This window comes from Pocillopora damicornis, chromosome 10 (assembly GCF_964200805.1).
Source record: "Pocillopora damicornis chromosome 10, jaPocDami1.2, whole genome shotgun sequence".
NCBI lineage: Eukaryota > Metazoa > Cnidaria > Anthozoa > Scleractinia > Pocilloporidae > Pocillopora > Pocillopora damicornis.
Genome location: NC_142679.1, coordinates 13,217,979 through 13,230,657, shown reverse-complemented (window position 1 = coordinate 13,230,657; position 12,679 = coordinate 13,217,979). Strand labels below are relative to the sequence as shown.

At 35.3% G+C, this 12,679-nt stretch overlaps 2 protein-coding genes across 2 annotated transcripts in view; one reads left to right on the top strand and one right to left on the bottom strand.

The window, feature by feature from the left end:
- Nucleotides 1-4,948, bottom strand: part of LOC113676910 (diphthine methyltransferase) — a 6,081-nt gene extending 1,133 nt beyond the window's left edge. Inside the window, exons 1-8 of the mRNA XM_089184199.1 lie at nucleotides 4,653-4,948; nucleotides 4,503-4,553; nucleotides 3,961-4,045; nucleotides 3,436-3,518; nucleotides 2,388-2,542; nucleotides 1,618-1,690; nucleotides 883-948; nucleotides 226-398 (exon numbers count right to left, since the gene is read on the bottom strand). Coding sequence (XP_089040325.1) covers nucleotides 226-398; nucleotides 883-948; nucleotides 1,618-1,690; nucleotides 2,388-2,542; nucleotides 3,436-3,518; nucleotides 3,961-4,045; nucleotides 4,503-4,553; nucleotides 4,653-4,879 — 913 coding nt within the window. The 5' untranslated portion in view covers nucleotides 4,880-4,948. The remainder of the gene's footprint in view (nucleotides 1-225; nucleotides 399-882; nucleotides 949-1,617; nucleotides 1,691-2,387; nucleotides 2,543-3,435; nucleotides 3,519-3,960; nucleotides 4,046-4,502; nucleotides 4,554-4,652) is intronic.
- LOC113676907 (Golgi to ER traffic protein 4 homolog) lies at nucleotides 4,930-12,679 on the top strand. Its single transcript, XM_027193645.2, has 9 exons — nucleotides 4,930-5,124; nucleotides 6,704-6,782; nucleotides 7,029-7,186; nucleotides 8,245-8,324; nucleotides 8,857-8,995; nucleotides 10,278-10,421; nucleotides 11,236-11,314; nucleotides 11,408-11,486; nucleotides 11,660-12,679. The coding sequence occupies exons 1-9, from the start codon at nucleotides 5,009-5,011 to the stop codon at nucleotides 11,752-11,754; spliced, it is 969 nt and encodes a 322-aa protein (XP_027049446.2). The 5' UTR covers nucleotides 4,930-5,008; the 3' UTR covers nucleotides 11,755-12,679.

Genomic DNA, 12,679 nt, shown 5'->3' with positions numbered 1-12,679 from the left:
CCACTGTGTGTTTGGTCAGCAAGCAGCCTCTCTTCTTTGGGTTTTGTGTAGGCTTTCACGCAAGTGAGTTACATATTACTAGATTTCAAATCTTTTTCTGGAGAAGCTTGCCCCAAACCTCCTAAGAGGGGAAGGAGCCTTGAAGCCCCTTTTCCAGGCACATCCCCTATTGCACCATTGTCAGTGGCATTATGGAAAAATTATTGAAACGATGCATAATCATACCTGTGTTGTTGTTGAACTGAAGGATATGAAAGCCCTCGTACATGCATGCTGTTAACATTGTGTTTCCATGGTAAGGATGCCACTTTATCCTCCACACTCCTCCACCAGGATGTGATGTGCATAATGGGCGTGTCATGTTTCTATCATCCCAAACATGAATCTTCTCATCATAGCTGTTAGTTTGATAACAAACCAGGACAGAAGTCCACATCAATTGATTGCACAAGTTGAGAGTTTGTAAATTATTATTTTGAAATCAATGTGAAGCCTTTTTTCTAAGAGTGAAAGGAATGTTGTGAAACAACACTCAGAGTTTATCACATATGGGTGTGACTCATCATTATTAACTACTCATTAAGAAGAAAGTATTTTATAAAGTCAAAGTTAAACAATCATTATGCTGGCGACTCACAACTACTTCAGAGGAAGCTTCCTTCAAGTGAAACTCAAAAATCACCATCACATGGTTGTGGATGGAAAGAACCACCTACTGAGAATTATCACTTAGGGATACATTGTACTTTAAACTTAACACCAAATTCTCAGGGCTAAAATTAAAAGGAATACAGCAGACTGTGTAGAGCATGGACATTATGACTTTGGGAGTGAAGTAATGAATAGAGACCAAGCTTAGACCATTTGACATTAGATTCTTACCTGCCGGTTGCAATGATGTGTTCATATACATGATTGCACTGAATACTGCTGACACCCATCTCATGCCTAGAGAAGACAAATTAAAAAAACTCATTGATAAAAAAACTCACTGGTAAAGAGGCCACACAGGTAATTTCAAAAGCCCAGCAAGTTCAAAGTGACCATTTACCAAGTATATCCTATTAATGAAGAAAGGTAATTCACATCACAGCAAAAATTTTGCTTCTGTGAAGCAAAATGTATTTTACACATCTCACATACTTGCTTTGCTTTACTTGCTTTGTGCCTCTTCACTTGGCCTTTCATCTAACCCTTTAACTCCCAGATCAAATTTGTGATTCTCCTTACTGTCAACCATACAATTCTTACAATGTTAGTTCTGAGAATTTAGTACTAGATCAACTAAGTATTCACAAATTGATATTTTTCTTTATTCTCATTACTCATCTGGTTGATATTGTATCGATCGTGTAAGGAGAAATTCTGTCTTGGTCACTCATGGGAGTTAAAGGGCTATATACTTAAAAGGCTAATACTATTATTCGGTGAATTGAAAAAGTAATAGTTGTAATAATACAAAACAAAACAAACTATGGACAGACCATCATGCAAATAGTTATCCTGGCCAGATATCAGAGCTGGACAACTCAATGAAGAGAACAAAACACTGAGCTAATGAACTTTTTAACTGCTACTTTGATTAAAATACAGAATAGTGATCATATTGGAAATCACCTTTTACTTGTAAATGTAGGTTTATGGCAGCCTGTTCTTGTGTCCCATCCTCTGAGTAGGCAATCATCGCCTCCTTAATTAGTAGGGCCAGTACACAATTCAAAATTAATCACATTAACCCACATTAGAGAGTTTAGAATCTCTATTTTTAATTCATTTTATTGAGGGCCACAAGGCCATCACTTTTATTGCTGTCGAGGGCTACCCTTTTTAATCCATTTTATTGAGGGCCACAAGGCCATCACTTTTATTACTGTCAGGGGCTACCCTCTCAAAATAAAGTGTTTTGTTTTGCATTGTATTTTATTGAACTGGAACTTGAAACCAACACAGGATCTTATAGCTGATGTCACAGGGGCAGTTGACATCATATGATTACTTTCCACAAGAAGCAGGATTGCAGAAAAATGCTCTATCTCATGAACAATGACAGATATCTGTGAGAGCTATCTCATTCTTTTTCAGATTGACGTATCTTCAGTACTACACCTCACTCAAAAAAGTTGACACATGTCATGAAACATTCCATCAGTCTAGAACACTGGACCTCAATCTGACTTTGTGAGATTCCTCTGGACCAATAGTAAATTAGGCTCGATTACCAGCCACTGTTTAGGAATATAAGCTTGCAGGCCGCCCCCCAAACTCCACTTCTAAGGTAGGAGGAAAGAGCAGACACTAGAGAGCGGTGGAAATCGAGCCTGATAGTAAATGGGAAATCAATTAAATTCTAATTCTACTAAAAATTCATTTATATGAAAATATGGTACCTGAATATACAATGGATGAATTCCAAGCATTAAATGCCGTAATCCAAGCCTCATACTGATGCCCTAACCAATGCAAAACTTGGCAAAGCTCAGAGGTACCTTCATAAAATTTGCACAACGTAATCTGTCCACTTGAGTCACTCATAACAATGTGGCTGCAGTAGAAAAGGGGACAGACTGGCCATCATTAATAGAATAATTGTTCATTCAATCAGCTGACATTAGTTGATGATAAACATTTTAGATGTACTTACAACTACAACAGGAGAATTTCAATTCTCCTCTTTTCAGAACATCCAATAGTTTATGTTTCATTAACCCTTTACACCCTAACATCAGAATTCATATTCTCCGTACTGTTCTCTGTACATTTACTGAGTTGCTGAAATGAACAGTTGGTCTAAAAATCGAGAGTTTCTTAAGTTGGTGATCATTTCCTTTATTCTTATTATAATAATGTGTGATTCAGTGGTGATATTGTAAGGAGAAATTAGATGCTAATCACTCTTAGGGGTTACAGGGTTAAGCCAATGCTGATGAGTTTTGTATCAAGGTACAATAAACTATTGATGATGGAGAATGAAAGGATTATGAATATCCAGTTTATAATAACTGAGGCTGGTTTATTCTCAGTACACTAACTTCTGTATGAATTGATAATTATTTTCATTTTAATCGCATCCAATATACCACAGACTTAATATGTAGTATTTTTATTCTTAGACAACTAATGAATCTAAACTTATATCTAGATATTTTAATTAATAAAGTATTATTTATTTAGATATTGTAAATTTTTTTTTATAAATTAGTATTAGGCAGGTCCATATCAGCTACGGCTGCTGAACTCTTAACCAGCATTACCAAATAAACTACATTATGTCTTGTTATGTTATGGAGACTGGGCTTAATTCTGGTTGGATGGGCCATTTAGCTTAAGTATAGATGATAATAATAATTGATAATAATAAATTAATTAATAAATAAATAACAATAATTCATACCAATATTAACATTACCCATAAGTTAGTATTGTCAAATGTCAGACCTGTTTTCATCTTCCAAAGACCAGTCCATTGAAAGACATAATTTATCTCGACTTGTAATATAACTGGTGCTCTCAACTAATAGCTGAAAGAAATTATTAAAAAAGTTAATCAACACTAGTTCAAAATCTTGTGGGGTAGATAGGTAGAAAGGCTATCAGGGCGTGACTACTTGGCTCCTAAATTATTCAAAGCCAATTCAAAAATTAAGAAATTAAGTTAGCGAAACTTAGCAAGAAAGTTTGCCGCAGATTTATCTTTGCAAATCTTTTTAATTCACTATATCTCTAGGTAAGGTTATGATGAAACATTCTAGTCACCAATTTGGCAACTAATTTTCAGGATTGGCCGCCAAATTGAAAAATTTAGTCGCATTGGTGCCTGTATTAGGCATAATTTCATGTCCTGGCTATGATCATTTTAAAATGAAAACAGCATGACCTAGATATGGGAGTGATAATACCAGGAGATATCTTGTGTTCAAATAACAATGTTGCACATACCCTTTAATGTAAATACGTATGTACCTTTTCTTTGAAGAAATAGATCTTCAGTTCTCCATTTGATGTAGCAGCGCCAAGTACAGCAGAACCATTTAATGGCTTTGCTAACCTGACAACATTGAAAAGTTAATTTAGTGTTAACAACAAAAGGATAAAAGGGTAAAAACATTGAAAAGTTCCTTAATCCTTCACACCTCAACATCAGTATGCATATTCTCCATACTGTTCTCCTTACATTTCCTAAGGTGATGACAAGGAGAATTTGTTAACCAATCAAAAGCTTCTTTGCATGGTGATCAATTCCTTTATTCTCATGACCTCAATATGTGATTCAGGGGTGATATTGTAAGGAGAAATTAGATGATAGTCACTTTTAGGGGTCAAAGGGTTAAGTGACAAGAAATGAATGTAAGAAATACTCAAAAGAAGAAAAAAATGCAATTGCTCTGGATGAAATTGTCACTCTAGACTTCTTAAATGTCGCACTATAGCCTGACTATTATTATATGGGTGAAACAAATAATGAAATAAATATAAACCATTAAGTCCAGGTGAAAACTTCTTACCACTTTGTATCTAAAATACCACTTGTTTCCTGAGTTTGTAGTTTTTCCAACCTACAGAGTGAAATAAAGTAAAATTTATATATTTATTTATGGGTATACACAACAAGTAAATTGACATAACTGATTAAAAAAATGAACACAACAGGCGACCTTGTATGCGATTCATTCAGACGATACAGCTGTACATTGCCGACCCTCTTGTTGCCAACGCTTGAATACTCCTCTGGGCAAAGCGCGGATCCATCGTTTTTCTCTTTATTCTCGAGCAGCTGATAAGTACCGCACACTAAATAGTCTTCAAAACCTTTAGCAGGACACCACTCTACAGTATCTGCGTAATAACCCGTGTCTAAGGTACACAAAGTGTCTGTTAACATTTTCGAATGCCATAGAAAAATGTACAAGAAACCAATTTATGTCAGGCGTTCCTTGTCACTTCGCCCGCTACTCATCCTGGGGTGTTTCACCTAGTTAAGGGCGCACAGGCTTGTGGGAACAGGAAGAATATGGCTGCCAAAAGTCGAAGCGGCGGAACTCAGCGCGTACTTCAGAAACTAAACAAGTCCATCGAAGATGGTGAATATTACGAAGCTCATCAGTTGATACGAACGCTATACTTCAGGTAGGTTTCTTCTTAGTCTTTTAATTGATAAATCGACAGGACTCGAAAAGCGAGCTGAGGAAAACACAAATGAACTGAGACCGTAGGTGTGCATGTGAGCCTCGCTGTAAGGCTGCGATTGATTGGAAATAGTCCATTCAAACCAAAACTATGTAAAATATGTGAAATATCCTCAAGGTACCGTGGCGATTAAATTTATAGAAGGGAGATGAAAATGTTTTTTCGCCTTGAAAACTTGTATCGCTTCGTTGTGGTGTGAAATAACTATGCCGGTAAAACAAAACACTTATCAATGTGTAATAGGTGCTTAGCTAAGCATATTCCACTTCGCTAAAACAAATTGAATGTAGGATGTAGTTTTGTTCCAGCGAATTTTACCTTTAAAAGACAGTACGAGGACAAAGCTTTAAATTTCGATTCTGAATATGAAAGTTCAGTTTATGGTAACTTACGAAATCGTGATTTCAGTTTCCATAAATCATCAGACCGTGTCAATAATTTTTATAAATACAACTCAAGCAATCAAAGAACATGCAGATAATTATATAGTTCAACTTTTACTAACAAGTATTCATGACAGTTCCATTGAACAACAATTTTCCTGAATACCCTTGGACCCTCTCTGATAAAATATTGTACATATAAAGTTTAGGCTGCAAATTTCCTGCATGAAGTTGATATCTTAGTAGGATCAAATCTGAAAGATCTTGCAGTTTTGTACTTTTTTTTTATATTTTTACTTTTTTAAGAACCACCCCTACCCCTATCCCTAACCCTATCCCTATCCCTGCACAGGTCAATCCACAGCAAATCATCCTTAGCTTCCCCTCCCTGTGGGCTAACCCTAGATCAAGATGATTTTGACCTGATCTCATCTCATGTCTCATCATGTCCAGCAGTGTGTAAGACCTTCTCATGGTCTAGCTAAGTGGATCTATTTGTAGCTTTTTATTCACAGTTCTCCCATGCAATACCAGCTCTCTTCATTTTCTAGAAATAAGTGACAGATTTATTAATGAATAGATGATGAGCTAAGCCTGTACTCAAGTCAAATGGCCTTCCCCAGTGGGAGCTTATCCTAGTTTCCTCAGCCCGAAGCAACTAGGAGTACCATTACTGCCCCCTGAATGGGATACCACTACATTGCAAGGTTACCTCCCAGCATTTCATCAGGCTTTGCTGACAATTCACCAGTACCCATTTATTCTCCTAGGTGAAGGGAGGGACTGTGAAAGTAAAGTGTTTAGCATAAGAAAACAACACATTGACCTGGTCAGGTCTTGAACCTGAACCTCTTGACCTAGAGTCCAGCAGCCACTTGGCCTCCAATGAATAAATAGACGAATAAAGATAAATAAATTATTGTTAAGATGAAAATAAGGTCAAAGACTGCTTCTTCATCATGTCATCTGTTCATCTTCTCTCTCTCTTTGTTCCTTAATAGCTCCTTCTCAGGGTTATTTTTATGAGTGTTTTAAAAGGCTTCTCACCTAACTCCTGCCCTAGCAATTTCCACATGTATTTAAAAACCTTTTTAGCAAGGTTAATCCTAATTAAAGATTTATGATCTATTTTCTAGGTATAAATCACAGAAGAGTTATGATGAAGCTTTAGAGATAGTTCATAATGGAGCGTGCCTACTTCTCAAACACAAACAGGTAATTTTCTGAAAAAAAATTTCTCATTACTGGTTTCTAAAGGTTGATTTTTACCTTGTGATGTGTCAAATTCAATTTCTCTAATATTACCTTTTTAGGCATTCAGTATTTACATGGTTAGATTAATTTGTGAATTTATTCTCAGCAGTAGTTGCTCTATTTGTATGTGGAAAGCATTTTTACTGTAACAGGATGCATTTATACGAGATACTTACTAACTCTCTTTTATTTCTTAAATGCTTCCAGGAAAGGAGTGGTACTGATTTAGCCTTGCTCATGTTGGAGTGTTTCCGTACTGCAAAGGTACCTGTTGAAGAAGATGCCTTGGGTAAAATTAAAAGTTTGTTTGAACTTTATGAACATGGTTCACCAAATAGACAGGAATTTGTGACAGAGGCAATAAAGTAAGTAGAAATCAACGGCTATATTTATGGTAATCAGAAGTTTTGGTTTTAATCTTGTGACTGATCTGTTTTTTTATTAAAAGTATCAGAATGTAACGTAAAATTGATATCATGGAAAACACAAAATACATCAGTTTGAAATTATTTGAAACTGAAATCCAGTTTAAACTGGAAGATATGGTCAAACCTTGATTATCTGGACCTTGACTATCCAGAGTTTTCAACTATCTGCAACAGCTCCTCTAGTTCCAATTTTTATGAATACTAATAACCTCTAGTCACATTTTAGATCAGAAGCAATTTTTTCCTGCAAACAAAGTGTTTAAAATTAAATTCCTGTTGGAACCGAATTTGTTCCACTTTCGTCACCCAGTAAATGTTTTAGGAATTGTTAAACATAGTTGGAGGGACAAAACAACATTGATGTTATTCCATTGTCCTAACTATTTAGCCCAATCCTCAGGAGTTGGGATAATCAAAATCTGACTGTATTTCTTTCTATTTAAAATGTTTTCATTAAACAATGGCATATCATTATGGAGGTTAGACAGGATTAGTAGAGAGTTTTGAAGTGAATGGCTTACTTGATAAAGTAAGAGGCAAATACCAGGAAGGGATCAAAAGGAGAGTCTCAGGCAGTCAAAATATTTGTGCAACCTGCAGCATCACTAGGTCTTTTAAATGTACCAGCTAAATGGTGGCAGAAATGCATATGGTGCTTGCTGTTTTGAATCATTCCACTGCTGCTTCAAATTTTGTTGTTAATCCTTTAATTCCCAGAAATGATTAATGTGAAACTTCTCCCTATAATATCCATACATTATCCTGCAAACAGGTATTGAGAAAACTCCAAATTATCAGTTAGAAGTTATTCTCTTGATCTAACACTAAATTCTTGTAACTGATTTACAAGGAAATGAGTAGCAGCTTGAGGGGAGAATTAACAAATCAGATCCTGGGAGTTAAAGGGTCAATCCTTGAAGCTAATTACAGTAAGATAATGTAAAGTTTTACTTTTTTTTTTTCTTTGCTAACATTACTTTTGTTTTTGTTCTCAGATGGACATCTGACACAGATCCATCCCTCAAGTATGGACATCCTGAGTTACACCTTATGTGTGCACTTAGTCTTTGGAAAGGTGGGTTTGATTTGAAATTATCAGGTTTTGCAGTAAACATGTGTAATGGACATGGAGTAGGAGAGGGTGTAGTGGCACTGGGCCGAGTTTTATGAAGGGCAGATAGCACCATCTGACAGATAAATCTCTATCCAGCAAAATACATAACGTTATCTACAGGAAAGAGATTTATCCGGTGGATAGAGTTCTCCAACCTTCAGAAAACCAAGGCCTAATTTTTTATTTAAATATTGTCAAAGATGTTAGCTATTTAGCTACTCTGTAAATTCAAGATTAAATGAAGTCATGTTTATGTTGTTTTTATTTTTGTATAGTAAGTTTAGATCACCTGCCTAGATGTGGTATCAACCCTAAATTTCCTATGTTCTGATTTCTTATCCTTTATTATCAATAATATAACCAAATAACAATCCTGTTGCTCTGGGAAATAGTCTAGTGCAAACCTGATAGGTTTTCTTGTGAATTCTTTCTTTTAAAAGGAGACATTTAGAACTGTCTGTGTTTAATATTGCCTTTTCCTTACTTTTAACAGAGAAAAACTTTGGTGATTCACAATACCACTTTCTGTTTACCTCTGATGGACAACAATGTGCAGCAATGCTGGTGGAAAGTGCTACAACACTGGGCTTTCCTGGAGAGTCGGACTTATTTGTCACACAAGCAGTATTACAGTATGTTTCAATACTTCTACCTAAACCATGTCTAGAATCCAAGAATCGTAATTTATCAGAACAGTCAATAAGAGCCAGTAGCTGGCCAAATGAATTGGCTAGTCTGTCATCTTTAGACAATTACTATAACCTCATTTTAATATAAGTGCTGATGAAAAATTGAGCAATTATTGAAATGCCATAAAAGAAATTTAGAACAGCAGCCATTTCTCAGTTTTTAGTGAAATAGCATGCACAATATTCCAGGAACAGATTTAAACATGTGAATCAATTCCAACTTAAGAATTTTCATGCAAACTTTGTGGAATGCTTGGGAAATTTTATCTGAGTAGTTCTAAGCAGTCTGGCAGGCAATCTGATGAGACAATAAAGCATCCAAGACAACCAAGCCACCTGCAATTTTTTTGTTTGCCATATAATTTCAAACTTGTTGAGAGCCTTGTGATGTATCCTAAGTTTCTTGATTTTAGTGGGTAGGGATAAAGGTAGACTTTCATTACCCTCAGTGTTCGATAAAATGGAAGATACTTTTTAAAGGAGCAGTCTTCAGATCTCCTACAGATGGGTAGCTCTTGTAAGGGTTGTTGCCATTGACTGAAGTACTCACATGTTGTCATTTTGACAGAATGTGTTATACATAATTATGAACACCAGACCTGTGACGAATTTTATCACCACCTTAGATAATACATGAACCCTGAAGATCACAAAGACAGTAGACACTTAAATCAAAGGTGGAAATAGCTTCCATTACTGTATACCACACAGGTGAATATAGTGCTTTTGGCAGGCGCTGATTGGCTGGTTTGGCTGGTTTGATTAGAATGTACTTTATACATGTACCTCTGAGCACCTGAGGAGAAAAAATGTGTGTCAACAATATAATTTCTGACCATTTTTCTGGTGTATTGACAGAAAGAAACTCGTTGCTTTTGGTTTCTGTGTGGTATATACTAAAACAATTGTTTACCTCAGTGTTGGTGAAAGTGGTGGATTTTTACTGAGTTATGAAAAGACAAGGAAAATGTCTACCATTTGTCACCTCCATCTTAGTGAATAATTGTTAACAATTCACAAACCTTTAATAAGAAAGGAGTCCAATGGCCACCTTCCTTTATGAGACAAAACTTTTTGTATTTAATTCAAGATTGGCAGTAGGATGAAATTCTAGTTCCTGAGGACTTTTATTATCACATGTTATGGGGTAATGAATAGTTCTGACATTGCTATTTGTCCCTGTTAGTTATTTATTCACTATATTGTGTTCTTTAATTTTTTCCAGATTTCTTTGTTTACAGAACCCTTGTACAGCTAATCTAGTGTTCTTTAAATATACTGCACAACATCCAGATTTTTCAGGGATTGGTCCTCCGTACCAAAAGCCTCTTCTGAATTTTGTCTGGTTTTTGCTTCTAGTTATAGAAAGGTTTGCTTATAAATACCTTTAAAGTTTGAAAAAGTTTTCATGTCTGAACCATATTAATGGTTTTCTTAGTCATTTAATTATGTATTGTAAGTAGTGCAAGTTAATGTAGTGTAAGCATTGTGTAAGAAGTAAGTATGGTGTAAGTACATATGTAAGTATAATATATAGGAAAAAAAATTTTAAAAAAATTTAATTATTTTGATAAACCAGGCACAAACTAATGTTTGATTCTAAAAGAGCTTCTCTCATTTTATGAAAATATAAATTTTAAAAAAAATTTACACCTTTAATTTCATAATTCTGGAGTTCATAGTTTATTGCTGGATAATTTATCCTAATGTTTGATTTCAAAAGAACTTTCCTCATTTTATGGGAAAGAAAATGATGTTAAACTTTAGCTCCATGGTTTTGAAGTTCACAGTTCATTACTGGATAATCCCCCCTTCCAGTTTGCTATGAACCCATTTAGTCCTAAGATCTCAAAAGTAAGTCTCCTTACCATCCACCATAAATTTCCTGTTGTGTTGTTTTTGAGAATTTGGTCTTAAAATGGGTAACATTCCCTTGTTGATTTTTTTTCTTCACTCTTATTACCAATCTGCTTGAAAGAGTATTGATTTGGTAAGGGGAAATTACTTCTCTACCACTCCATGGATTGGAAGGGTTAAACTTTGGTTTTGCTTTTTTTCAATGTAAATTCAATAAAAGTAAGTTCAGAATGAAATATAGTTAAGAAAAAAAGAGAACTGTAAGATATGAACAAATTTGCTTCCTCTAAAAAAATTTAAACTTGTTTTTCTTTCTGGTTGTGTAGGAGAGGAACTCTAAATCAGTTTACAGTGCTGTGTGAAAAATATCAACCTTCCATTGGAAGAGATCCAGTATATAAAGAGGTTAGTAACTTAAATAAAGTTAAAGTTTATCTAATCCTGCATTCATAATATTAGTATGAATTTAAGTAATTTATGGCTCTGTTTATTGCACAGTATTTAGATAGAATTGGACAACTTTTCTTTGGACTTCCACCAAAGCCCTCCAACAAAGGAATGATGGGGGGCATTTTAGGTGAGTGCTTCATCATTATTGCTTATTTTACTCTAATCTGAAGTTTACACTCTCCAACAACAATACAGCTCCCAATGAGAACAGAAACTTACCTTTAAAATTGGTGTCATAGCTTGTTTGATTTGATTAACCAATGCTTACATAGTCATGGTAGTGCCTTGTTTTTACTTCAGGTGACTTAATGCAGTCTTTGATGGGTGGTGGTGAAGGGAATAGTGGTGCATCAACTTCAACTGCAATGAGCATTGCCTCTGAGGAGGTGGACTGATGCAAACCATTTACAATTTGTACAATCAGAAATTTTTATACCTAGGATCAAAAAGAGAAACAGATGGATGGTTTCAGCTCAAGGTGCTGGTTTACCCTTCTGGACAAGAACACAATTATCCAGAACCCACTGGAGGTGTAGGCTACTAAATTGCACTGCTACACGTCAGTGCCATGCCCATTAATACAAACATCCAAGAGGATTGGACAAATAAGCAAGGGTTATTTACAACTTTAATGGGTTTATCAGATCATGATGGGAAAGTCTTTAGCTTTTCGATCAATGTATAAAGTTACCTCAGCTGAGCTTTTGCAATAGCAGCTGGGCTAACCAATCTAGAAGGTTTTTCCAGCTGGAAGTCCTCCAGTTTATATGAACTTGGCAAGGAGCAAAACAGTTTTTGCAACAATTTATTTTGAGGCAAGAGTGTTGAGACTAATATATAAGATGATGGTCTTTGAGTACCCTAAAACATTAGAGAGGCATGAAGAAGCTGATGGTTAACAAGAACTATTATGGAAAGAGAAGGTTTACACATGTTGCAGATAGCACAGATGTTCAAACTGAGATGCAGTTTGGCCAATCAAAAATAGACAAGTGCAAATACCCAAAAAAGCCTTTGGGTCTGTACCATAGCATATGCATCCATCCAGTTTTATTTTACAACTCTTCTGATTAAATTGTAGCCAGTGTCTTCAATAATTTTTGGTTGAGATGTTTGTTGCAGCCTCTTTTGCAAACTCTTCTGATACTGTTTGTCTGCAAAGGAGGTCTTTCTTATTTCTTTCACTGAAACATGAACTCAACAATCTTGTAGGGAGACATAATTATTAAAGAGAGCTTTAAATTAGCTTTTATTTTAAAAAGAGTAGTAAACTGGAAATTTACATTTGTGAAACATAATAAATTTTGTTGTCACTCAGAA

What these genes read in the sequence shown, in the direction of transcription:
- LOC113676907 (XM_027193645.2), top strand. Translation starts at nt 5,009, where the DNA reads ATGGCTGCCAAAAGTCGAAGCGGCGGAACTCAGCGCGTACTTCAGAAA. An exon ending in TGCACTTAGTCTTTGGAAAG is followed by an intron (nt 8,325 to 8,856) that starts GTGGGTTTGATT and finishes TACTTTTAACAG; the next exon opens with AGAAAAACTTTGGTGATTCA. An exon ending in AATGATGGGGGGCATTTTAG is followed by an intron (nt 11,487 to 11,659) that starts GTGAGTGCTTCA and finishes TTTTTACTTCAG; the next exon opens with GTGACTTAATGCAGTCTTTG.